The following is a 26,004-nucleotide window of genomic DNA, read 5'->3' on the forward strand; positions in this document are numbered from 1 at the left end:
GCTGTGAAGAACCTTTTAAAGCACCTTTATTTCTAAGAGTGTAGGTCTTTCTGGGTGATCTGGGAAGGGGAGGTATCCAAAGCACATCGACTGGTCAGTGGGGTTCCTCAGGGATCATTTCTCGGACCCCTCCTCTTCTCCATATACACTATATCTCTAGGTCTTATACAGGCACATGGTTTCTCCTACCATTGCTCTGCGGATTTTTCATTTCAACCAGATGATCCAACGGTAGCTGCACGGATCTCAGGCTGCCTAGCGGACATCTCAGCATGGATGAAAGAACATCATCTGAGAGCAATTATTGATAACCAGACCACATTGAAAAACTGCTTGTTCATGCAGGTTTGTATTGAACACTGGAAACATCAAGCCCTTAATAACAAAGCATGCTGCACAACTTTTTGTCCAGGCCCTTGTCATTCTAGACTGGTTTTCAACATTCCTAAAAGGCCTTCATCACGACTCTATTTTTCTAAAACGGCTGAAAGGATAGATGACCACATTCCAAGCCTCCAGCCTGTAAGGGAAAAGACATCAACAGATACCCTACATTCAGTCGTTTTTTATGCATAATAAGCATCGTTGGGGGTAACGCATTACAAGTAATGCGAGTTACATAATCAGATTACTTTTTTTAAGCAACTAGTAAAGTAATGCATTGCTTTTTAATTTACTTTTTCAAATAAGTAATGCCAGTTACTTTCCCCCCCATTTATTGACTGAAAACACTCCTGTCCCCATATTGAGAGAAATCAGGAGTAAGATGTTACTTTAGTTCTAGAATAAATGTTAACATGTATTAATTCATCCTACCTAAAAAGCAGATTCAGTTTTCCTCAAAATTAATAAAAACAATTAATTGCAACTCAGAATATGATGCAAACCTGCAATAATTAAGCTAAATAATACAAATATCTTTTATGTACTTAATCCCGATTTATTAACTAGTGTCTTTGCTACTGACCTTCAATGATCCAGTTCAACCATATTAATAAGAAAAAATTACTCAAGATCAACTAACATTTGGTTTTCTATTTTTTTTTTTTTTATTATTATTAATGAAGAGTTGAACTTTTGTCTTCTGCATTCTACTGTACAGATGTGCATTGTCTTTTGGTGCAAAAGAAACGTTGCTTTCCATAAAAAATAACTAAGTAGTGTAATTAGTTACTTTTTTAAGGAAATAACGCAAAATTGTAATGCATTACTTTTAAAAGTAACTTTCCCCAACACTGATAATAAGGTTCTTCACCTTATTAATTTCAGAAGCAACAGTTTATCGTCCCACAAAACAGGGGTGCCCAAACTTGGTCCTGGAGGGCCGGTGTCCTGCAGAGTTTAGCTTGAACTTGCTTCAACACACCTGCCTGGAAGTTTCTAGCATGCCTAGTAAGTGCTTGATTAGCTGGTTCAGGCGTGTTTAGTGGTATTCATAGTGTTCATTTCGTGGTTGCTGATTACTTTTGCTTATGTTTCGTTAAAATTACACTTGTGTCTTCCTTGTATTAATTCCAAATGACTGGTGGAGTTTTCTCATAATGCCAAGGTAAAATTCTTTCAACAGTGCTCAAAACTCAGAGAGGGGGGGAAGTGGTCATCTAATGTACTCATAACTACATTATTAGTTATAAGTACCCGTCACTACATTATTATAGCTGTCTGGGTGGATGGATTGAAGTAAAATCACTACAAACTATTTGAGCATTCAACAAATTTAATGCACACCTTCCAGCTAATCAGAATCTAGTATTCAGACAGACCATGGTATACATGTCTTAAAACTGTTTATTTTTAATATGCATGTGTCACAAAAATGGGTTTTCAACATCCTACTCCTAACAATTGCAGACGAAGAGAAAAAAAAAAAAAAAGAAGTCTGAAAAATGCTGATCTGCTGCTTGATTTCAGATTGGACAAAAGAGCAAGAAAAAAAACCAAGCAAAACAAACCACCACATTATACTGATATTTCAGATGAACATGAGGAATTTAAAGCACTTGAACTTCATGGAGGTCCCTGGTGCTTGTAAGAAGAAAAACGGTTCCCAAGAGTCTGTGTGTCCCAGTGAGGTTCAGTGAACTGCTGACGCTCGTTCTCAAACCAGTCTCAGCGTCACGTCACACATATGCAAAGAAACCCTGCTGGCCACTGGAGCTCAGAACTTCAAGCTGAATCCTGGACCGGCTTTGGAGACGCCCTGGTTAGCAGTGGTCAGATGAAAACCAGTATCTTTAAGATCATCATCACCCTAAAGAGGACAACAGAAAGATGAGAATGAGAAACGATAACGAGACAAAGATGCTGACATGAAAAGAACAAAGAGCTGAACAATGCCCCCTCTTGGTCAAAACAGACAGAACTGTGATTTAATAAGTTAATAATAACAAAAGCTTCAGGTCAATATGTATCTAGTTTTGCTCTTCAGAATAACACGCAGACTGAATCGTTCAGAAACATGTATTCAAGGCGGCAGAGTTGGTTTTAATTTCATGCTGAATAAAAAACTTCTGTACCAGCTGGCTGAAGTCTTGTCCTCCCTCGGGCGGTCGCGGGCTGGTTCCTCTCTTCACCCGCTGCTGTTCGCTCTTGGCCGGCCAGGTGGGGAACATGGAGGGCTCGATGGGGAGCGGCGACTCCCGGAAATACTCGTGTTTAAGTGCCTCATCAGCGCTGATGCGCTTGGCAGGGCAGTACGTCAGAAATCTAGGAGAGACAGATAGCAGACACATCAGAAACAGCTGATGTAAACACTACAAAAAACAGCCAGCATCTTCTGTCACTGTAGGAACTGTAAACAAAGGTGTGAGGTTAAACTGACTCGATGTACATTACAGTTATTTTTGCTAATAAATGTTGTGCATGTTTGGAAAATACAAATCCGTCATTAAAAAGTTTTTACCTTCAAACCATTGCTAAAATCGGAGTTCAAAATCCAAAATAACGCTTCCACCAGTGAAAAATTTCACCTTCTGTTGTCTCTCACATCAAAATTCACACATACTTTTGTTTAGATCCGTTTTAGACTGTAAACAGTGCTTGATCTGTGCAGATTTCCCTCCTGATTCAGACCAGGCCACTTTTTCACCGGAAGAAGTGATGATACAGATTATGGACTCGTATTATAGTCAAAAGCACATTAATAATGGATTTGTTTCAGGTTTCGTCTTCTCGTGTTAGATGTTAACTGATAGACTGGAGTGATGTGGTTTATTGTGATGTTTTTAATCAGCTGTTTGGACTCTCATTCACATTTTCATGCACATTTATATTTTTTTCTGAACTAGTCCAGTAACTGTGCCTGCTCTTGAACTTGATGGACACAAAGCATAAGATAAGAGAGCAAATGTATGATTTTGGCATTGAAACTGAAGGCGTTTCACATTATATAAGACTTCAAAAGCAAAGACTCAAAAGATTATGCCATTAGAAACTGGGCTGGGTGAGGCACATTTAAGCATGAGCGTGTGATGGAGTCTTAAATGTCTCCGTCCTCTCCTCTCTGTGACCCGTTTCCTCCGCCGCTCTCTCATATGAATGTGGTATTTGCTGCCAGGCTGTGACGAGGCTTTCAGGTGGGACGTGACCTTTCAGCGCCGCCTGTGAGCATTAGCATCGCTATCAGAGCCTCTTTAACTTTGAAAACAAGGTTGCCTTCAACTTGAGAAACAAACTGAAAGCCAGAAACGCCTGAAAACGAACAAACATCTCATTGAGCGACGGCTGTTTATTTCCGAATGAATGATTCACGTTCAATCACGCCGCTGCTTATGTTGCACCAGGCTCAATGACAAGGTTTGTAAATATCTAGAAACGCTTCAGGAGGTTTCCAGAACAAAAGCTAAATGTGTTTGTCCAACCAACTGCAATACTACAATATTTTATTTTACATAATACTATTATATAAAATTCATTTGATCTTATTTGGAGTCTCAGGGATGCTTATATTGGTACTTCACAACACCTTCAAACGCTTTTAATCAGATTTATAATGCATCACCGCTCTGAGCCTTTTGTTTTTAACTGCAGTGTTTCATAATGTGAAGCAGCTGTTTCTGCACTGATGCAGCACTTCAGCACAACAACAGCAACAAAAACCCAAAAACCCTTTCAGTCTGTGAACGATAATGAGCTTCAGGCCAGTTAACGGGACTGTCGCGTGTCCGTTCGCTCCAGTGTTGCACTGACGCTAAACGCTTTCATACTTTGCTATTTCATACTACCGCTCAAACGACTTGTGGCAGTCTCGAAAACATCACTAAGAATGCACTGATTTCGACTGACCAGTCAGTAAATCTTTTGCATTATAACTTTTATAAACCATTATAAGCTTCTTGTAAACTGAACTGGTGTAATCAAAAACAGAAATATTTCAGGTGCGTGAGCTCTTACTTGTTCATGAGGTCAAAGCCCTGGTCGGACAGCAGCGCTCCGAAGCGCTTGCGCAGGTTGTTGTAGGGATATTCTGTGAAAGTCATCTTCTTCACCGCAGGCAGCTCGCTGTATCCCGGCCAGATCTTCTCACTGGGAGAGCCCAAGTCCTACAAACACACACACAGGAAGAGAGACTGTGAACACATCAGATCAAAAAGGTTTAAGGCCATGTCACTGTTTAACAGGGTTGCTGCAGAATTAAGCTCAAATTTAAGGCCTTTTTTAAAACCTGCACAAATAAAATTAACACCATATGAGGAAGGCAGGGCAAAACTGTAAAAACTGATTTACAGTTCAGATTTAAAAAAAAAAACTGAAAGTTTTATATAAAGAAATGAGAAGTGTATCATTTAAGTACCAATTTTTAAGAAAAAAAGATGAGTCAAAAATATTACTTATATTAATTTAAACAATTATTATCAATAAATTATTATATTAATTAAAAAAAACATACAAATACATGTTTCTTTATGATTTTTATAATGAATTATCTTCTAATGATCCACCAGTTCACATTTACAACTCTGCATGTTTGCAGGGTAAAAACATGGGTCGCTTTTTGCTTTGGTCTGAACAAAAACAACCCCAGTACTGTGTTCCTGCAATACCGGAGATGCAGTTCTAGGACCACATTTCTAGGACCCTGTTTTTTGGGATAGTGCCATCTAGCAATTCAAACAAAGAAACATCAAACAGACGCAAAGACTAGATCCATGAAAACTATTCATTTTTTTTAATCTTTCCATCTTATTTTCAGTGTAAAAGCTGGCATAAACTTGAGTTTTCGAGGGGGTGTCAGCAATCTCCATTTAGCCTATTTAGCTGTCCAAAACAGTTCATTGTGCTGCTGGATGTTGTAAATTAGTATTGTATTCAAATTGTTTTAAATTTATTAAAGTACTTATAAACACACTAATTTGTACAGCAACTGTTTTACTGTTTACTGCACTTTGTCACACATCAGACATGAAGCACTGCAGCTAATGAACTGAAGTCTAGAATATACTGAAATAAATTAGGTTAAATATTTCAAGAGGGTTACCCAGGGGTAAGTTTAGGGTTAGGAGCTGGTTAGGATAATTATTACGTGTATACATTTAAAGGGGTCATCGGATGCCCATTTTCCACAAGTTGATATGATTCTTCAGGGTCTTAATGAAAAGTCTATAATATACTTTGTTTAAAAATAGTTGTGTAAAACAACACCCTTTTTACCTTGCCAAAATAAGCTCTGCAAAAATCATCTCATCCTGGTTGAGGCTCCTTTAAATGCAAATGAGCTCTGTTCACCCCGCCCCTGAAGTGACAAGCCTGTTTACTTATTCTTATATATTAGATATTCTTGTCTAACTTACATCCCTGCTCTGGCATCGAAACAAAGAGGGCGGACTCTAACAGCTGATCTGAGGTAAAACGCTCATGTCAATCAACTATTGTGGGAGCAGCCTCTGAGAACGGCTCGATTTGAAAAAGGGGATATTATTTTTACAGATTAATTAAAAACCACTGCATGGATTTTTATCATTATAGGGTAGATTTGTACATACACTGCCAACACACGTTAATGTTCAAACAACATGTAAAAGTGAAAAATCCGATGACCTCTTTAAACAACTACATACAATATTTCCTTAAAAATAATATACAGAAACGAATAGCAAGTGCTATAAATAGTATGAGCTGTTAATGCATACATACGACAATTAAATAAAAAAAAAAAAAATAATAATAATAATAAAAAAAAAACAAAAAAAACTACAGGGTCCTAGAAATGCGGTCCTGAAACTACATCCTCCTGTATTGTAAGAATACTCTACTCAAAACAACAGGCTTATTGAAGATGCACATTCAATCTCTGCCAGCAGATGGCGCATTCGGAACAGCAGACATGTGTTTCCCCGGTAACGGCAGTACACAAAGCAGCTCAGCACCAGACTTTGAACATGCAGCGCTCATGTTTATTTAACGAAATCATAGCCTTTTGAAGTTAAATCGTCAATCGCAATTCTGGTCTTTCCGTGCCTAAAATGTAAGACCTCTTAATCATACTTAAGACTTTCTTGCGCAATTTAAGACGTTTTATGACCTTAAATTTGATACAACCAAACTTAAGACTTTTTAAAGGGTCATGAAACCCCCCTGTTTCAGCACTGGTTAGTTCTCACCACAGTTTTAAAAAATGCTTCAGAAGTGGGTGTGCTGCGCTGCGGTGCGGAGGGGGAAGAGGGGAGAGAGTCAACTTCGGGTTCAGACAGTTTCATTTTGCTCCTATTGAGTAAACAACACAAATAAATGCACAGCATTTGCACTCTGCATCAAAAACATATATATGAACGTACTGTTGCACCTCTGTTAACTTTTTAAGGCTTATTTTCAACGTTTACAATCGTTTTGATGGGTTGCATCAAGGAGTTGGAAAAAAACGCTATTACACTCACTTTATGAATGAATCGCGTTTGAGCCAAACTCTTACAAAGGAAACAAAAACAAACACTCTCCTTTGATCCATGAACGTTTCTCTCAGTTAATATATGCAATCTCACAGTTTGAGGCGTCTGTCATAGCAAATCAACAAACGCTGTCGTGAATAATTAGGTGAAGCATCTTCTCATAGGATAAGTACACGCAGCCTCATGAATATTTATGAGACACTGACGCGTCATCGATGTACTATAGTCCGCTGTCACGTCACAAACTGTGACGTCAGCACAATGTAGATTTTAAACCCGGAAGATGAAAATAGCGCAAAAAAAGCTCAAAATTAACAAGTTTTCTCCAACAATTAAAATCAACAGTTGCTAACATTGTCACCTATGATGTGCAACACAAACACCTCTGCTAAAATGTCAGAAAAAGTAGTCTGGGGTTTCATGAACCTTTAAGGACCCGCGGGAACCCTATTTTAAAGCGCCCATAATGTGCTCCTTTACAAATCGTTTCTGGGGTCTGCTAGAATGCATCTACACGATTTAATGTTCAAAACACATGATTTGTCTCATATTGCTGCTGCAGAACCTCTTTTCACCCTCTGACTGAAACGTTTTAGTTCCTGCCTGCTTTTCTGAAAAACTCTGATCCGTCTGTTATTTGTCAAACGCTCAAAGCATGTGCTGGAAATGTAATGCTTCTTACCATAATTGTGTTTCACTATTGAAAGTCCATATAATGTGTTTTGGCCCTTAAATCACTTTCCCAACTGTTCTTTACATGAATCCCCACCCAAAATAGAATGATTGTACTGGTGACTGCATTTAGTGACCCTTAGGTTTTGAACAGCCGTATATAAGAACTATTTCCATAATCCCCATTGGATGAATCTTTGACTTTAATGCACACCAGCTGTGATTATCCCGCTTACAACAGCATGGACAAGTTAATGCTGTCAATGTTTGAAGCACAAAATATGACTGAACAGATAAAATAATGCTAGTTTTCTTAAATTATTTCATCTACAGGTCATCAGATCTCGAATTCTGAAGTGAAATAAATTAATGTGGTAAGACTAGATCTGAATGAACTTGAGAAAGAGTTTTTGTGAATTACTTGTCACTAACCTTTTTAAAAGTATCAAGAGAATAAAAAAAAGTTTCCCACAGGATAAGTTTTGAGTGGTTTTATGCCAGCGCTGGCTCTCATAACCAGGTCACAAAATTGGGTCGATACCACAGTCTTCACTGACACTGACAGATATTATTGAGTATCCATCTGCATACAGCTAAACTCATCACTTTAATATGACTTTAAAATGAATTCACTTTTAGGTTCAAGCATTTAAAAACCGTTGCACCCCATGCCAACAATACTGCACCGTCTGGGCATCCATTTAACATACAGTAGTAAGCTTTGTGCTGCACTAATCCAAATATGGCATACTACACAAGACGGCATTTTGCGTTTGCAGCTATACTAGAATTGATACACGGGCCGACATTTCTGCTCCACAAACTATGGCAAGATCTGTAAACGAACAACGGATCTTTGAAGTGATTCCTCCCGACAAGCCGATGACAGTTCTTATCAGAAAGAGAGAAAAAAAAAACAGCAGTTTAATCAACTAAAGACATTCAGGATACGATGAAGCATACCTTAAAAATTTTGTTGATCTGATCAATCTCAGATTTGCCAGGGAATAAAGGTTTCTGCGTGAGGAGTTCTCCAAATATACAGCCGACCGACCACATGTCCACAGCTGTGGAGTATTCCTGAGAGGAGGAAACATGAGCGTGATTCAAACAAGCTGACATGACTGCAAAACATTTGAGTTCATCCACATCCTAGTGAGTAACAACAGAGCGAAAGCAAGAGTGACCTTCCACCATTTCTAAATCTTGAACCCAATCAAGCTCTAAGATTCATCACATAATAGCGACAGAACTAGATGAAAAAGAGAGAAGACAGTGATGTATTCCCTGGGAAATCAGACATGTACATGAAACACTAAGAATGAAAAGATTTTCTGATAATTTATCAAATGTTCATAAAACATTTAAGTACAAAAAACGACAAACTTACATATTAACAGTTTAAGAGTGCAGCGAGACTGAATTCTGCTGTATTCTACGTTTACAGCAACTTCTCTGATCGGTCTTCAGGATTAGTGAAGTTTGCAAATTTGGTATTTAAAGCTGCAGTCTGTAAATTTTGGCGCTCTAGCGGTTAATAAACACAAACGCATGTGTCTTGCGGAAAAACTTTGTAGCCGGAGCTACTTCTCTCTGTTTATGTCCATGACGAGTCACGCAGGTACTGGGCTACTCCGCAGCGGTTTCTACCAGAATCAGTCTGAAATTTATAAAAACCATTTATAGATGTACTGCAGTGATTCAGGATAAACCAAAAACACTGTTTGGAAAATGGATTCATGACGTAATCGCTTATTATATACATTTTGAGCACAAAAAAAAAAAAAGTTACGGACTGCAGCTTTAAAGGTGAACTCCACTTCCAGAACAACAATTCACAAATAATTTTCTCACCCCCTTGTCATCCAAGATGTTCATGTCTTTCTGTCTTCAGTCGTAAAAAAAATTATGGTTTCTGAGGAAAACATTTCAGGATTTTTCTCCATATAATGGACTTCATTGGTGCCCTGATTTTGAACGTCCAAAATGTAGTTTAAAACAGAAAGGTTAAACGATGTCAGACGATTCTGAAGTTGTAGGAGAAAATAAGATGGAGATTTTCGACACACTCTACCTTTTTAGGCTGAGTACACAGATGATGAAGTTAGACGTGATTCGTAGTAGTGATGGGAAGTTCGGATCATTTTACCGACTCAGACCTTTGAGTCTCGTTCCGCAAAATGAACAAATCTTTTTGAGTCATTTCGTTCATTTTAGCAAAATATAATTAAAATGTTACGTATTACTTCCCTAACACATCTACTGCTTACACAAACGTTGATCACATTACAAACAAGACAAAACTATAATGCTATAAGAAACAGAAAAGATTCATTCATTGTTTACCTGGGTCTTTAGTCTATGATTATCTCACCTCACTTCTTATCTGAGTTTTCAGGTTTGAGTTGTTCGTTCATCACGTGACAGTCCCATAAGATGAACGAACGACTCGGAAAACCTGAAACGACTCGGAACAGGTGAACTAATTCCAGCACAGAACCTAATAGGATGTTGCATGCACAACTGAATGAATCACTCCCTGAGATGACTCGTTCTTCCCGAGTCACATTAAAGATTCGTTCAAAATGAACGAATCATTCAACAACGGCCCATCACTAATTCGTAGCATCGTGGACGTGCATCCCTGTGCTAAACAAGCTTGTGTGCTTAAAAAGTATACAAATTTTATTTTTTGAAAAAAATGACAGATCATTTCACTAGATAAGACCCTTGTTCCTCGGCTGGGATTGTTTGAAGCTGCATTTAAACTACATTTTGGAAGTTCAAAATCGGGGCACCAATGAAGTCCATTATATGGAGAAAAATGGAGAAACGTTTTCCTCAAAAATCATAATTTCTTCACAACTGAAGACAGAAAGACATGAACATCTTGGATGACAAGGGGGTGAGTAAATTATTTGTGAATTGTTGTTCTGGAAGTGGAGTTCACCTTTAAATAATTAGTATTTTTGTAGATTCTACAAAAGCATAATTAATGTCCTAATCTCAGAGCTCATGGAAGATCCGCATTAAAGACTTCCATAAAATCAGAACAACAACAACAACAAAAAAAAAAACTGCAGGAACCCAATATTTGCTCTCTGTACACAAATGAACACTTCTTTAGATTATTTTTATGAGTCTGATCACTGGCTCTCTCCCGCACACGTCATCCCAGTGTCAATGATGTCGTCCACTGACCTTTGCCCCCAGCAGCAGATCAGGTGAGCGATACCACAGCGTGACCACCACCGGTGTGTAGGGCTTGAGCGGAGAGCCGTACTCTCGAGCCAAACCGAAGTCTCCGATCTACAAGACACAGTTGCATCATGTTAATATACACATCATTACTGAACACTGCTAGTACAGAAATACAGATCACACAGTGTGCAGCTGATTATTTCTACAGAATTCATCTTAAGGCGACTGACCTTTAAAATGCCTTTGTGACTCAGCAGCAGGTTGGAGGTCTTCAGGTCACGATGAAGGATCCAGTTGTCATGAAGATGACGGACACCTCGCAGCAGCTGAATCATCAGTGTTTTGACTTCGCCTGCACCGGAAACAGAAGCGACGCCAGTGAATCACCTCATCAAAGCAACATGATGAATTATTCAGCGCGCTTCAGTGTGGTTAGGGTCATACCTGGCAGGAAGGGCTGTTTCATGGTCTCCATCAGACTCTTCAGATCATGCTCCACATAATTCATCACAATGTAGATTTTATCCATATTACTGCCCACGACGATCTCCTACAACGGCCAGAAAACACACAAAGGAGAGATTCAGTGACACCCAAAACACGCTTGCGCCACAGCGCTGGGCTTCTCATGAGCAACCACCATTAAAAACCCACTTCACAACAGAAACATCGCTTTAATAACTAGTTTGAATAAAACATCATTCACATCTCATTAAAATAATTAGTGTTCACTAAAAGAAGGTTCACTTGCATATTCAGAGTTTCTGCAGGTTCCATGAAGGTAAATTTAAGACTTTAAGACGTATGGAATACATGAACAGGAGTCAATATGGTCTAATTCAAAATGTGAATATCTTGTATTAGCAAGACTTCAACAGATCTCCTCTACTTTTTAATTCTTTAAAAATGTTTTTTTTTTCCTTCAATTGTTGCATGTTTTTCCAGTGCAAATATCTAGACTCTTAAATCAAAATACATTTAATTGTGAAGCAAAAAGACAAGTCATGTTTTCTGAGAAACTGATCAAATTATAAAAAGTTCATATATAAAACAAGAACATGAAATATATAACAATTTCAGTAAAATCAACTTAATTCAAAGGGAAATTTTCATTATACCCAGGGTTCGTACAGACACTGTAAAATGACATTCCAGGACTTTCAAGGACTTTTCAAGCACTACTTTTTTGATTTTCAAGGACATCAGTCAGAGTCATCACTTTTCAAATTTAACAAAAAAAAAAAAAAAAAAAAAAAAAAAAAAAAGAGTAACAGATAAAAAAAAATATGCTAATAAAAAAAAAAAATAAAAAGGCAAAAATTGTGTATTCTTTCTTCCTTTTTTTGCTTTTTATAACTGCACTGTATTAATAGTTTGATGTTTTCTACTGTTTAAAAAAAACAAAAAAAGCCAGAAAAAAAGATCACAAAATCAATCATCAATCTGATTGACTCTTAATTTGGAAAACATTTTTGTTAAACCTTTATTAAATTGATGTGAAATTATATAAGTCTCATGATTTTAATTAATTAGACATGCTCTTGGATTAACACAATTTAATTTAACCATTAAATAAGAGCTAAAAAAATTAGAACAGGAAAAAACTGAATCTGGGGAAAAAATAAAACGGATTTCATAGGGCCCTACATATTAGTACTCAAAGCTTATAGAAATGAAAGTTTGAACTTGTAAGTATATATTACTCAGAATTGTTTGTTAGGTTTACAAGGATTCTTAAAGCAAATATTAAAGTTACAATCCTGTTTTTCCCATCATGCACTGGGGCATGAATAATTAAAAAGGTTGCATTTTTCACTGTTTTCAAGTTGTATTTACACTGTATTTATATTTGCTTTTGTTGTTAGGTTTAGTAACTTACTGTTTTGTGACATCTGGAGTTCATTTTCTACTCAAAACGACCCATTCATACTCAAACACTTTCCACTGACTGTTACTGTCATTGTGTGTCTCTGTATTCATTTAGGTAATAATTCTCTTGAGTGGACAAATTATCTTAAAAGGATAACAAGCTGTCTGCTTGCTTACTTACATGTTTGTGAGTGAACCACAAGCATTTTTTTTTGTTGTGCTACATTGTTAAAGTAAATTTTTATAAACAGTGACCGAGTAAAATATACTTGTGTTGCAGATTTAACTTAAAATAATTAAGAAGAAATTACTCAACAAAACCTCTTTACATTTACTTACTTCCTTTGCTAATTTGACCTAACTTAGTTATATAGATTTTACTTAGTTCAACACTTAAATTTTACTTAAAATGTATGTGTAAAAACTTGCAGAAAAATTAAAGGTAAGTAGAAAAAAAAAAGTAAATCTTGCTTCTTGTTTTTTTTTGTTTTGTTTTTTCAGGGCACTTGAACCCTGTATATCCCACTGACAGATAATTCTTCTTTTTTGAAGCATAAACTTACTAATTTTTTAAATAATCATGTTTACAATGCACACAACATTTAATGCCATGGCTTTATGAATGTGAGACTGCTTTTTTTTGTTTTTTTAAGGCCTTAAGTTGTGGAAAGTTGAATTAAAACTTTTTAAGACGTTGAAACCCTGATCAGAGATATTTCTAACAGTTGTGGGTTGAGAGTAAATGCTAGAGTGTTTTCTGACCCGGACGGTGACAATGTTGGGGTGCTGGGCCTTCAGGATGGTGTTGATCTCTCTGAGGGAGGTGATGGGAAAGCCCTCCTTCTCTTTCTCCATCTTCAGTCGTTTCAAGGCCACAATTTCATCCGTCTTCTTGTCTTTGGCTCTGTAAACGACGCCGTAAGTGCCTTCTTCAATGCGGTTCAAACATTGGAACTCCTCCACGCTCCGGCAGCCCTAAAGCACAGCAGGACAGCGGTCACACACCTGCGCCGGGTGTGACAGTGTAAGCTGATGGGTGTAAGCGAGCGTGTGTAAGCGAGCGTGTGTACCTGTAAAGCGGGTAGGTATTTGGGCAGCTCTTTCTTCAGCTCTACGGGTGAGATGGGCGGCGATTCGGGGATGTAGTTCTCTTCTGGTGTGGCTGAATGAGTGGGAGACTGTGGGGTGACGTCTCCGACCTCCTCAGGGCCCTCTTCCTCCTCTTCCTCAGCGCTCACCTCAGAGTCATGATCGAACCGGGACTCTGGAACTGTCAAAACAACACGACACACAGCACAATCAGACTAATGTGAAAGACATTTGACAACGCTAAAATATCAAATTACACCTTTAAAAATAACAAAAATATTAATGAAATGCTCACTGGGAGGAATGTGATTTCCATTCTCTCTGTCCTCTTCTTCCTCCTCTGACTGTTCTTCGTCACTCATGGCACCTGAGAAAGACAAAGTATGTTCTTATGTGTAACACATGAATTCAGCTGAAGACGACTGACTTTAAAATGCCTTTGTGACTGAGCTCTCAACTCTTACCATAGTTACACTCAACAATGAGTCTAGATGATATGGTTTCCTCATAAGCAATCTTTGTTTAAGCCTAGTTGTTTCTGTAAGGCCGGTTTTAAAAAATATGGTGCTTATTTGATTTTTTTCTAATTAGCCAACCTATAGTATTTGTCAACAAAAACTAGCCAACTAGTGTTATACTGTTCAATGAAAATGAGAGGAAAGCGATCTGCTTTTACATGATTATCTGTCCAAACATCATTTAATCAGTCAATAAAACATACACAAAATACAAAATGGCCATAATGGATATAATGGAAAAAAAAACTCTGTTAGACTGTTAAGAAAATGAATGTTAAAAATAAAAATATGACATAAAAAACGGTCTAAAAAACATGAACACATGATTAGGACACTGTTAGATTATGATGCAGCAATAATAAACAAGCAATTAATAAAGAAACATCTAAAAAGGAACAGCTGCCTGAGGTAGAGAGTGACTTTATGCCAATAAACTGCAGCTCATTCTATGACCCATCCTATGATATTAATCAGATAACTTGGTAACATTACAACTTGTGTCTGCACAAAAGAATGCAAATGCCAGTGAAATTTAAGTTACGTGCTAGAGAGAGAGTGAGAGAGTGAGCTCCCGCAGTGATGCGCTTTCATAACGGTGCGCTGAAACACGGACGAGGACAGAATTTACTACAGATTTCTATAGCGACTGCGAGTTGCTCATGATTGACATTAACCTCCCTCGCTGATGGCTTACAGGAACAGCTGGGATCAGAAATTAGAGAATGATAATTCTAAAAGGATTGATGATTAATAGTTAACCATTATAAATGTTTATGGCAGATTTGTGCTATATTTTCATCTCCAAGTGATTCCATAAATTGCCTGCACATTTTCAAAACCATACGAATTGAATTATGCCTGTTGTTGAACAAATATGATGGAAAAAACAGTGCTGCATTATTATAACATCAGTATTACAAAAAAAGAAAAAGAAAGCAGCAGCAATATGGCCATCTCATAAAATCAAAGACTCATATATTTGATTATATATATAGGCACTGCATTTGAGCATGAAACTGATATGCAGCACATGCAGCATATAATAAATGGTAATATCCCAACACATCGCAAGAGTACCTTTATACCAACTGAAGCCTGTTCTATGACACATACTATGATATTAATCAGATAGCTTCGATACATGACATAAACGTAACATTACAACTATCTGCACAAAAAATGCCAGTGAACTTTCTGTTACATGCTTTAGAGAGAGAGAGAGAGAGAGAGAGAGAGAGAGAGAGAGAGAGAGAGAGAGAGAGAGAGAGAGAGAAAGAGAGAAAGAGAGAAAGAGAGAGAAAGAGAGAGAGAGCGCTCCGTGTTTAACTTTCATGACAGTGAACTGCAGTGAAAGCAGACAATTTACTATAGATTTCACATTCTATAAAGTTCTAATTAGAAGCTGTGTTCATGAAATGCCAATGAACTTTAAGTTATGTGCTAGAGAGAGAGAAAGAGCAAGCGAGCTCCGTGAAGCGCTTTCATCGCCATACGAATTCTGAAAACAACTGAAATTGAAGTATGCATACTGTTGAACAAATATGACTAAAAAAGCTCTGCTGCGTTATTTTAACATCAGTAATTTTTTTTTTTTTTTTTTTAAAGAAACATCTAAAAGCAATATGACCGTCTCAAACTCAGTCAATATCAGGCATTGCTTTTAAGCATTAAACTAAACACTGGTAATATGCAGCGCATTCAGCATGTTAAATGTTAATATCCCAACGCATTCTAATGGATTAAGCAGAAATGCATGTAGCTAACCCAGACATTACTACGTGACTTCGAAGCCATGCATCTCTCTCTTCTCATGTCGATATTTCAGACTGCATGCTAAACAATTAGAGCTCAATGTGCCACCCAAAGCGCTGCTACAACCAATCAGAAAAAGAAAAAGAAAAAAAAAAAAAAAAAAAAAAATCCACGATCATCGCCGTCACGGCTGAGTACTCGAGTACTCAATTGCTGTTGCACATCCCTAGTGTGTGCTCACCTTCGCTGTGTTCTGACCCCTCAGAGTCTGATCCTGACTCGCCCTCTTCATCTCCCTCACTCTGACTGCTGGACTCTTCTTCATCATTCTCCTCACCTTCTTCATCCTCAGACCCAGAGCCTGACGAAAAAAACAAACAAACAGTCAACCTGCATCTTACACACACACACACACACACACACACACACACACAGAGATGTACCTATTGATGACTCTGGTGTTGTGGTCTTCCTCTCGCTGTCACTGATGTCTTGAAGCTCAGACAGGGGGTTTTTATCCTCGGTCTTCTCCTCCCGCACTGCAGACAGAAACACAACAACAAGAGACACTTTTATTTCTATAGTGCTTTCTACAATACAGATTGTGTCAAAGCAGCATCACAGTGATAATCAGGAAACAGCGGCGTCTCATTTCTCATGGAATCTCAACTATAAGCACATTAAGATAATATAACATGAATGTTTTTGTAAATGTTATTCGGGCAATGTGCCTTTCAAATAAATGTGATTTGATGCGACATGCATAATTTCTCTTCAGGACATACAGTGAAGGCAGAGAGATGAGCTGAAACAGTCCATTAGCTGTCAGATGGAAATCAAGTAGATGTATCAGATGTGAAGTGTAGTACTGGTGTATTATGTAACCTAGGAAAGTGTGTAACCTGCTCTCCGCTGTTCGCCGCTCTCCGCTTTGGGCTCTCTCTGCTGGCGAACTGGGCTGCGGCTGCGGTGACGTGAGCGCCCTTTATCTGTGTACTCGTCTGCAGGAGCCCCTCTGTGATGAGACACAGGCCCTGAAACACAGTCAGCGGTGCATTAGTCCTGCGGAACAGTATGTCTGGTGCACTGTGCTGCTAATTCTACCCAAGAAACACCAGCTTCAACACACAAAAAATATGGCATTTAGTGGAAATGTCTAAAATGACTTAGCAAACAGAGAAGAATATACAGCACTACTGCACCACCAAACTCCAGAAAACATGAAATCAACATTCAACTTAGGCCTCCATGATTTTTTTTCTTCACTGTAATTATTCTGGATCCCATTTTTTTTGGTTCAATTATATAAAAAAAAAAAAAAAAAAAAAAAAAAAAAAAAATCAAAAACAACATCTAATCAATTGAATTCAGAAAAATTCAACAATTTATTAATTTCATAAAATGTTAAAAATAATAGGGCCTAAGAATTTTTTTTCCCATAAATACTGTGTGGTCTGTTTTAATCTTTGATAAATGTATGATTTAATGCAAATTTACTCCAAAAATGGTGGTAACCAAATAAAGAGAATAACATTTTAACTAGATAAGAAAGTTCGTCAAGACAAACTTTAAGTTGGCTTGAGAAAGCCGGACCAGAAAGTTTGAAAAGTTTAAAAAGTTTGAAAAGTTAAGAAGTTTCAAAAGTTTAAATAGTTTAAGAAGTTTTAAGTTTGGATGGTTTTCAGTCTGAAATATTTAGAAGTTTTAAAGTTTGAATGTAGTCTGTCAGATAGATAGATAGATAGATGATTCTAACATTATTACCAAGTTACTAGCATGTTGCTAGTCTGTTTCTAGCATGATTAGCAAGTTGTTAGCATGTTTTTAGCATGATTACCAAAGTTGCTAACATGTTTCTAACATGATTAGCATGTCGCTAGCATGTTTCTAGCATGATTAGCAAAGTTGCTAACATGTTTCTAACATGATTAGCATGTTGTTAGCATGTTTCTAACATGATTAGCATGTCGCTAGCATGTTTCTAGCATGATTAGCAAAGTTGCTAACATGTTTCTAATATGATTAGCATGTCGCTAGCATGTTTCTAGCATGATTAGCATGTCGCTAGCATGATTAGCATGTCGCTAGCATGTTTCTAGCATGATTAACAAAGTTGCTAGCATGTTTCTAACATGACTAGCATGTCGCTAGCATGTTTCTAGCATGATTAGCATGTTTCTAGCATGATTAGCAAAGTTGCTAGCATGTTTCTAACATGACTAGCATGTCGCTAGCATGTTTCTAGCATGATTAGCATTTCGCTAGCATGTTTCTAGCATGATTAGCATTTCGCTAGCATGTTTCTAGCATGATTAGCAAGTTTTTTAGCATGTTTCTAACGTGATTAGCAAAGTTGCTAGCACGTTTCTAACGTGATAGTAAGGGTTAGATGATAGATAGATAGATAGTATTAGATGATAGATAGATAGATAGATAGATAGATAGATAGATAGATAGGGTTAGATGATAGATAGACAGATAGATAGATAGATAGATAGTAAGGGTTAGATGATAGATAGATAGATAGATAGATAGATAGATAGATAGGGTTAGATGATAGATAGATAGATAGATAGATAGATAGATAGATAGATAGATAGTAAGGGTTAGATGATAGATAGATAGATAGATAGATAGATAGATAGATAGATAGTAATAGATAGATAGATAGATAGATAGATAGATAGATAGTATTAGATGATAGATAGATAGATAGATAGATAGATAGGGTTAGATAGATAGATAGATAGATAGATGAGTTTGAATGAGTTTAAATGGATTAGAAATACAGTACATAGAAGGGAAGTTTGATTGAGGCTCAAAGGATTCTGGGGATTTTGACAGTTGAAATTTGAAAAGTGCTGGCTCATTTGAACATTCCGTCAATGTAAGTCTATGGGATTTTTCCCAGTTTTAATCGGCATTTTTAGGAAAACCGTAAGTCCGATCAGTTAGAAAAGATATACCAACTAACTTCAGATCAGTTTGAAGATCTGGGCTGAGTTTGGAGTTTGTAGAGTTAAAGCTCTAGGACGAGTTAGAGTTGATAATTTTAGTCTCAGAAGAATAATAATAACTGGAAGTTTAAATAGCATATCAGTAAGTTGGCTTTCTCAAGCCAGCTTAATTAGATGAAGATAAAACAATTCCTTCTATTTTTGGTATGCAATGCTGCTCATTTAAAATAGTGCAAAATTTTCTTAAAAACTAAATTTTTGATATTATTATTATTTTCAGAATTACATTCCACTATACAATGGACATGGGCCATTCTACAGAATTGGTGCAAGCTGCTGTCCCACAACCAAAAAACACATTTAAAAAGCATTTAAGTATTCAAATCGTAGATGTTTATTAAGATCCTTCTATTATCTATTGAAATCCACCATAATATTTAAAATATCAGTAAGCTTAAAATATATAAATTTTCTATTTATCAGGTACTTTTAAATGGGAGGTGGCTGAACTGAACCCTAAGCCCAAAATTAAAACTTACAAAAATGATATTGAAATCATTTTTGTATTTTCTTCCATTATCTTTCTGATTCTTTTAAAAACAGAAAAAAAAAAAAAAAAAATTCTGTTTTTCTGCAGTTAAGCACACTTTTTTTGCGAGTTATTCCATAAAGTTTCGTTTTTATAAGTATACCACTGTTCAGAGCTGTGCTAGTTAACCATGTGCTGATTAGCATCTGTGAGCTAGCTTCAAAAGTATCTAAAATTGTCACTACCAAAACAGTCACGACTGAAGCATTTGGAGGAGTTTCAGTAGTGACATCTTTTTTTTTTTGGGTGTTATTTCACAGAACTGTCACTACAGAAACATGTCGTTAGTGACAAAAAGGAAACACATAATCCTCATATTTGCGGGAAATAAACAATTTTAGTACAGCTATGCAGTTTTTTAGTTTGTTTTAGTAAGCGAGTTAAAATTCTGTAATGTGATGTGTTCGCTACCAAAGCATTACTGTCACTACTGAAATATGGGACGTTTTGTCAAAAATAAAGTATATTGAATTATCAACTAAGATGTTATGATAGTTTTTGAATCCTGATGAATCCTTAACTCCGAAATCAGTATGATCAACTTTTTTTTAGGGCTGTAACGATAATCGCACGATGTCGTGAGGCGCGTTTAGTCAATGAAGCCGGTACTTTGATTAGTAGTAAAGCTCCATCACGTGCGTTCAGCTGGAGCGGCAAGTAATACACAGAGCCCTAAAGCACTGACAAGCTACGCCAAAATCGCGCGCTGTGTATTACTTGCATGTATTACAGCCCTAACTTTTTTACAAACAAATACTGGATTTAAAATACAACAAATCTCAAATTGTACTTGAAATATTGTTAAAAAATTTTATTGTTATTCATTTTCCTCTGACAAAATTGTAATAAAAAAAAAAATATATATTTACGATCTAAACGTAAGCAAAATCTTAATAGGTCAAGATAACTCTTCTAATTAAATAATTATTATTGTTGTGTTTTGGTAGTGACAAATCTGGGGAGAGGACAAATATCCCAAAACTTTGTGTTTGCATCCTCAGTGCAAAAACTTTCAGTTTACAGTCAAAAATTCACACGAGCATTTCCATTTTTGCATAAAAGTCCGTCCCGACAGTCTGTGTTAAGCTTAAATTTTTAACAAATGAGCACGAGCACAGGTGCGAAAATTATCATTAGTTGCAGCCCCAAGACATTTACAATGCAATTCTCAATTCAACTCTGTAGAATGGCCCATATATGTGTCATAATTTCTTCAGGTTAAACTGAACTTTTATTTTGGCAGGCTGCGAGTGCCCATATTCCGTGATGTTAACACACACCGTCCCTGCGGGTGTCTCTCCGGCGCTCCTCCGCTCTCCTCCCTCTCTCCTTCAGCTCGCGCTGCTCTCGCTGCTCTTTCTGCTGCTGTTCGCGGAGTTTGCGCTCTCTTTCCCGCTGACGCTCCAGCTGCTCCAGACGATCCCTGCGGGTTCACATGAACACACACAGCAGTCAGAATCAGCCGTGCTCCAAAGATCAGAGACCTTGCATGAAAACAGATGCTTTTCATCACCGCTGACTGACAAATCAGAAAACAAGGTGATGACAATTATGTCCCTCAACAGATGACAACCAAAATCTTGTTCCATATGAACTAAACAAACCATTAATGAACACACATACCATCATTCAAAAGTTTATGTTTTTGAAAAAAAAAAAAAAGTCTCTTCTGCTTATCAAGGCAGTGCTGCTGTCCAATATTTTTGTGGAAACTGTGATACATTTTATTTTTCAGGATTCACAGATGAATAGAAAGTTCAAAAGAACAGATAGAAAAGAATAGAAATCTTTTGGAACATTACAAATGTCTTTTCTGTCACTTTTGGGCAATTTAATATGTCAATGCTGAATAAAAGTACAATTTTTTTTCTTCCCCTTATTTTTCCAAACTTTTTAATGGTAGTCAATCAAAGCATCCACAGAAATATTAAGCAGCAAAATCAACATTCAACATTGATTTTTCACAGTAGCACTGTTTTTACTTTATTTTTGATCAAATGAAGGATATGTGTGTGTGCACTTGTGTACAGCTATCTTTGTGAGGATCGGTCTGAGTTTTAGACCATCGGAGTGAGCAGAATTTTGTAAAGGGGGGACATTTTGGTCAGTCCTCACTGTCTGAGACCCATTTGAGTGTCAAGACTTGGTTTTAGGGATCAGGTTATAATTGGGTAAAGGGTTAGGTTTAGTGTAAGGGTTTGGGTGAGGCATTTAGTTCTAGGGCTGCACGATTAATCGCACGATGTCGTGAGGCGCGTTTAGTCAATGAAGCCGGTACATTGATTAGTAGTAAAGCGCCATCACGTGCGTTCAGTACACAGAGCAAGTAATACACAGAGCCGTAAAGCACTGACAAGCTACGCCAAATCGCGCGCAAAATCGAGTTCGATTTTGAGCGCGATTTTGGCGTAGCTTGTCAGTGATGTACGGCTCTGTGTATTACTTGCCGCTCCAGCTGAACGCACATGATGGAGAGATTGCATTGTGTCAATGAACGTCCTCACAAAGACAGCTATACAGAGTTGTGTGTGTGAGTGTGACCTCTCTCGGCGGGAGTGAGCTCTGGCTTGATCCCTCCGCATCTGACGTTCGTAATCTCGCCGAGCTTTGTTGCTGTCCTCCTTCCACTGTCTCTTTCTTCTCTCCTCTTCCCGCTCCTCTCGCTCCTTGTCTTTGTCTTTTGTGCGCATGTGTTTCCCTGCTGTAAACACAACATCAGACAAAAACAAAAACAATCAGACGACTACCTGCAAAGCTCCAAAGAAGTACATAGTGATAATTCATGCGTTTCAAGTCCTGACTTTAATGAACTGAATGTCTCTTTCTACCTGAGATTTTGAACAGTTCTTGATCATGATTAGCAAGCTCTGTAGGACAAGCAGATTAACCAAAGTTTAATTCATGAACAGTTCAGAAATAAAAACCTTTAAATTAAAATCTTTTGGCCACAAAAATAAATTTCAGCATTAGTGCTAAGGGTCAGTGATGAAAATCCTGGATTCATTGATACTGGCATAAACCTTGCAAATGTTTGATTTTCTGGGATGTATTTTATATTTCTGCTGATTTGTTACTAATATAATGTTATCTAACTGACCTCCTTCTGCAGAATGGCTCCTGCGCCTCCTCTTGTCCTTCCTCTTCTCCTCTTTTCTGTGGTATGATTTGTCTTTTCTTGTCATCTGCTGTGGGGGTTTGATGGCCAGAGACTCGTCCTCCTCTCCTCTGCAGAAACACATTCGGTATGACACACTGAAGTCCTCTCCTCTCGCAGCAGCAGCAGTTATTAACATTCCCATACCGCACTAGCGTTAAACCTCTCATAAACACAACAGAGACACTGACCTGTCTTCAGTCGAGTCTTCCCGTGTATAGGGTGAATTCCTTATTGTTATTTCCATCCTGTGGTCTCGTAGCTCTCCTTCCTCCGGAGTGTCCCGTTTGGATTCCCGATCATCCGTCTGCCAGAAACAAACATTTGACACTGAGAAAAAGACCATTTAAAGCGTAACAGATCCATCATTACCACAAACATACACAATCATTCACTCTCTTTCAACAGAATATTTAGACGTCACAGACAACATCAATAATGAAACGCTGCATGATGTTATTGAAAAATATTTTACAATAAACTAATCAATATAGCTTAATCCTCCTGTTGTGTTTACTTATGTGTGTCAACTAGCAGGCTTAATCAGCATGGGTATATCTGTAGCAATAGCCAAAAATACATTGGATGGGTCAAATTTATTGATTTTTCTTTCATGCCAAAAATCATTAGGATATTAAGGAAAGATCATGTTCCATGAAGACATTTTGTAAATTTCCCACTGTAAATATATCAAAACTTAATTTTTGCTATGAACTTCATTTGGATAACTTTAAAGGTGATTTTCTAAGTATTTTGATTTTTTTGCACCATCAGATTCTACATTTTCAAATAGTTGTATCTTGCCTAAATATTGTCCTATCTAACAAACCACACATCAATGGAAAGCTTATTTGTTAATGTATTTATATAAAGTATTCATGTGTACATATATATATATATATATATATATATATATATATATATATATATATATATATATATATATATATATATATATATGTATGTATGAAGAGTTCAGATACAAAACCAGCTAAAAGCCATCTCGGTCAAAAATGAGATAATGATAGTGAGTGAATGCTCTCGACACATTATACGTCCATCAAATACTTTTTCTTTAAACTCGCTAAAATAGCAGCCTCAGCCCAATCAGAAGTGGCAGTACTTACATAGAAACCTATACATCTGAGCCTGATAAAAATGCATTTTTTAAAGAGACGTCAGATGGATTTAGCTGGTTTTGCATCTGAACTCTTCATATATATATATACAGTATATATAGTACATATATATATATATATATATACACACACACACATATACACAAACAATATGTGGGTCAAATCGACTCCTAACATAATAGAAATAACACAGTAAATACAGATGGGAATTATACTTTTCAGTCTCTGACAAGCTACAACTGAGGTTACCAGTTTTTACATGAATCCTCGGTTGATTTTTGGCAATCTGACCCCTAACTCGGAGGTTGTATGTTGTTTTTGAACACAACAGGAGGGTTAATAAATACAGCTCAGTGTGCTGTTGTTTGTATGTGAGTGACATGACTCGGTACTCCAGCTGATGATTATGTACGGATTCTCTTACGTTCTTCAGGCGTTTAGGTTCACTCTTCTCTTCCAGCTCTCGTCTGCGTTTCTTCTCTTGTAAGATCTCGTCTAACGTTTTAACTTTCCAGGTTTCCTTTTCGTCCCCCATCAGCTCCAAATCACCTCCCACTGCAAAGCACACGAGCAGACACATCTCATCGTATCGACTACTAAACAGAAACATTCAGTAATGTTTGATAAAACCACAGAAACCGAAGCCACGACATTAGAATGTTAAAAACACCAAACAACTGCGGATTTTCGTGAGATCAAGATCAGCTCTTTTAAAGACATATGAATGCTGTTTGTCATCACCGCCACAACAATTTATAACTTAAACGTAACTTAACGGAACGTTAAATGTGTTGTTTTGAATGTTTGAGTGGATTGTCACTGTTACGTTCACATGAAGTTTACGCGCGTGTGCGCGAGCTCTCGTGGTGTACGAAAACAAAAGAAACGTCCCGTTCAAACAGCTATCAAAGCCCCCAGTAGTGATGTTATAACTGTATAAAACTATATGAAACTGTTATTGACAATCAGTCTTTTACCCACCTGTGATTTACTCGGCGCGTTTTCACAACACCGGAAGAACAATTCACTTCCTCCTACTTCCGCCTAATTACATCCAGGTCAGAAGGTTGTTTGTGGTCGTCGCTGGTTTTCCGCTGGTCGCACTGCCACCTGCCGACGATCAACTCGTTGTGTGTAGAACATAAATACAAATGCATTCATCTGGTGAAGCAAAGAAAACATTTACATACAATGTACAGTTTAAATACTTTAATTGATATTTGCATTTAATGTTAGAAAAACGTATGAAATAAAGCGGTGATGTGGTGTGTATTTGACATGTGATAAGTCTGTCCAGTAGGGGTTCGATCTTCAACTGGCTGGCAGGAGCTGCAGTGGCTGGTGGCAGCTGCCAGTCTGGTGGCTGGCAGTCTCAACCGCTTTAGATCTGTGAGTATAACGCGTTCTCTGTCACTCTCGCTGCAAGGAAATACACTATTTTATTGTTATGAATGTATTCTTATGACTCTGTTCTTTAGTATGATTGACGTTTTAGTTTTTTTTTTTTTTTCCACAACTAAAGCGGTCAAATGAACGTGATCACGACTGGTTGCTTACTGACGCTTCGCCTAAACTCGGAGCGCTCTCGCGGCTGTCTGACTGAACTGCCAGTGGAAGCGACAATAAGCTGCCAGTTGAAACCACGGCCATTTAAACAATTTATTCATAATAAAACTCCATGAAATGTTGATAAATTAAAAGACTAGACCTGTAAGAAGATATGAATGATCGTGAAATAATATATTTCCTTGTAGCAAGAGTGGTAGAAAACGCGTTAACCTCGGAGCGCTCTCGCGGCTGTCTGACTGAACTGCCAGTGGAAGCGACAATAAGCTGCCAGTTGAAATCACGGCCATTTGAACCATTTATTCGTAAGAAACCTCCATAAAACGTCGGCAAATTAAAAGACAAGATCCATAAGAAGATATTAATAATCATGAAATAATATACTTCCTTGTAGTAGAAGTGGTAGAGAACGCGTTGAACTCGGAGCGCTCTTGCGGCTGAATGAGCGACCAGTAGAAGCGGCATTAACCAACCAGTCGGAATCACCGCCATTTAAACACTTTAATCGCGCTAAAAATAAAGAACTGAACAGGTTCACAATAAGAAATTAAGCACAAAACACAAAATCTGCCGAAAATCTGTTGTTGCTGAAACTTGTTGAGGCATACTGCCAG

The 26,004-nt window shown here is 37.4% G+C and overlaps 1 protein-coding gene across 3 annotated transcripts; it reads right to left on the reverse strand.

Annotated features, from left to right (window-relative positions):
- Positions 1-1,770: 1,770 nt before the first annotated feature.
- On the reverse strand, positions 1,771-24,950 carry cdk11b (cyclin-dependent kinase 11B). Of its 3 annotated transcripts, none has more exons than XM_051117764.1 (20): positions 24,806-24,950; positions 24,249-24,379; positions 22,877-22,992; positions 22,629-22,756; positions 22,360-22,398; positions 22,073-22,232; positions 20,812-20,954; positions 16,888-17,019; positions 16,429-16,524; positions 16,227-16,346; positions 14,011-14,082; positions 13,697-13,896; positions 13,389-13,601; positions 11,202-11,307; positions 10,988-11,109; positions 10,758-10,865; positions 8,520-8,636; positions 4,393-4,541; positions 2,517-2,706; positions 1,771-2,251 (listed from the first exon to the last, which is right to left on the reverse strand). In XM_051117764.1, the coding sequence occupies exons 2-20, from the start codon at positions 24,357-24,359 to the stop codon at positions 2,159-2,161; spliced, it is 2,415 nt and encodes an 804-aa protein (XP_050973721.1). In that variant the 5' UTR covers positions 24,360-24,379; positions 24,806-24,950; the 3' UTR covers positions 1,771-2,158. The 3 variants fall into 3 exon arrangements, with proteins under 3 accessions (XP_050973721.1, XP_050973722.1, XP_050973724.1); XM_051117765.1 differs by lacking the exon at positions 24,806-24,950 and adding an exon at positions 24,651-24,791; XM_051117767.1 differs by lacking the exon at positions 22,360-22,398.
- Positions 24,951-26,004: the final 1,054 nt, after the last annotated feature.

This window comes from Labeo rohita, chromosome 8, assembly GCF_022985175.1.
Source record: "Labeo rohita strain BAU-BD-2019 chromosome 8, IGBB_LRoh.1.0, whole genome shotgun sequence".
Taxonomy (NCBI): Eukaryota; Metazoa; Chordata; class Actinopteri; order Cypriniformes; family Cyprinidae; genus Labeo; species Labeo rohita.

What these genes read in the sequence shown, in the direction of transcription:
- cdk11b (XM_051117764.1), bottom strand. Translation starts at nt 24,359, where the DNA reads ATGGGGGACGAAAAGGAAACCTGGAAAGTTAAAACGTTAGACGAGATC. An exon ending in GAGAGACACCCGCAGGGACG is followed by an intron (nt 17,020 to 20,811) that starts GTGTGTGTTAAC and finishes ACTGTGTTTCAG; the next exon opens with GGCCTGTGTCTCATCACAGA. An exon ending in GACAAGACTTCAGCCAGCTG is followed by an intron (nt 2,252 to 2,516) that starts GTACAGAAGTTT and finishes TGTCCTCTTTAG; the next exon opens with GGTGATGATGATCTTAAAGA.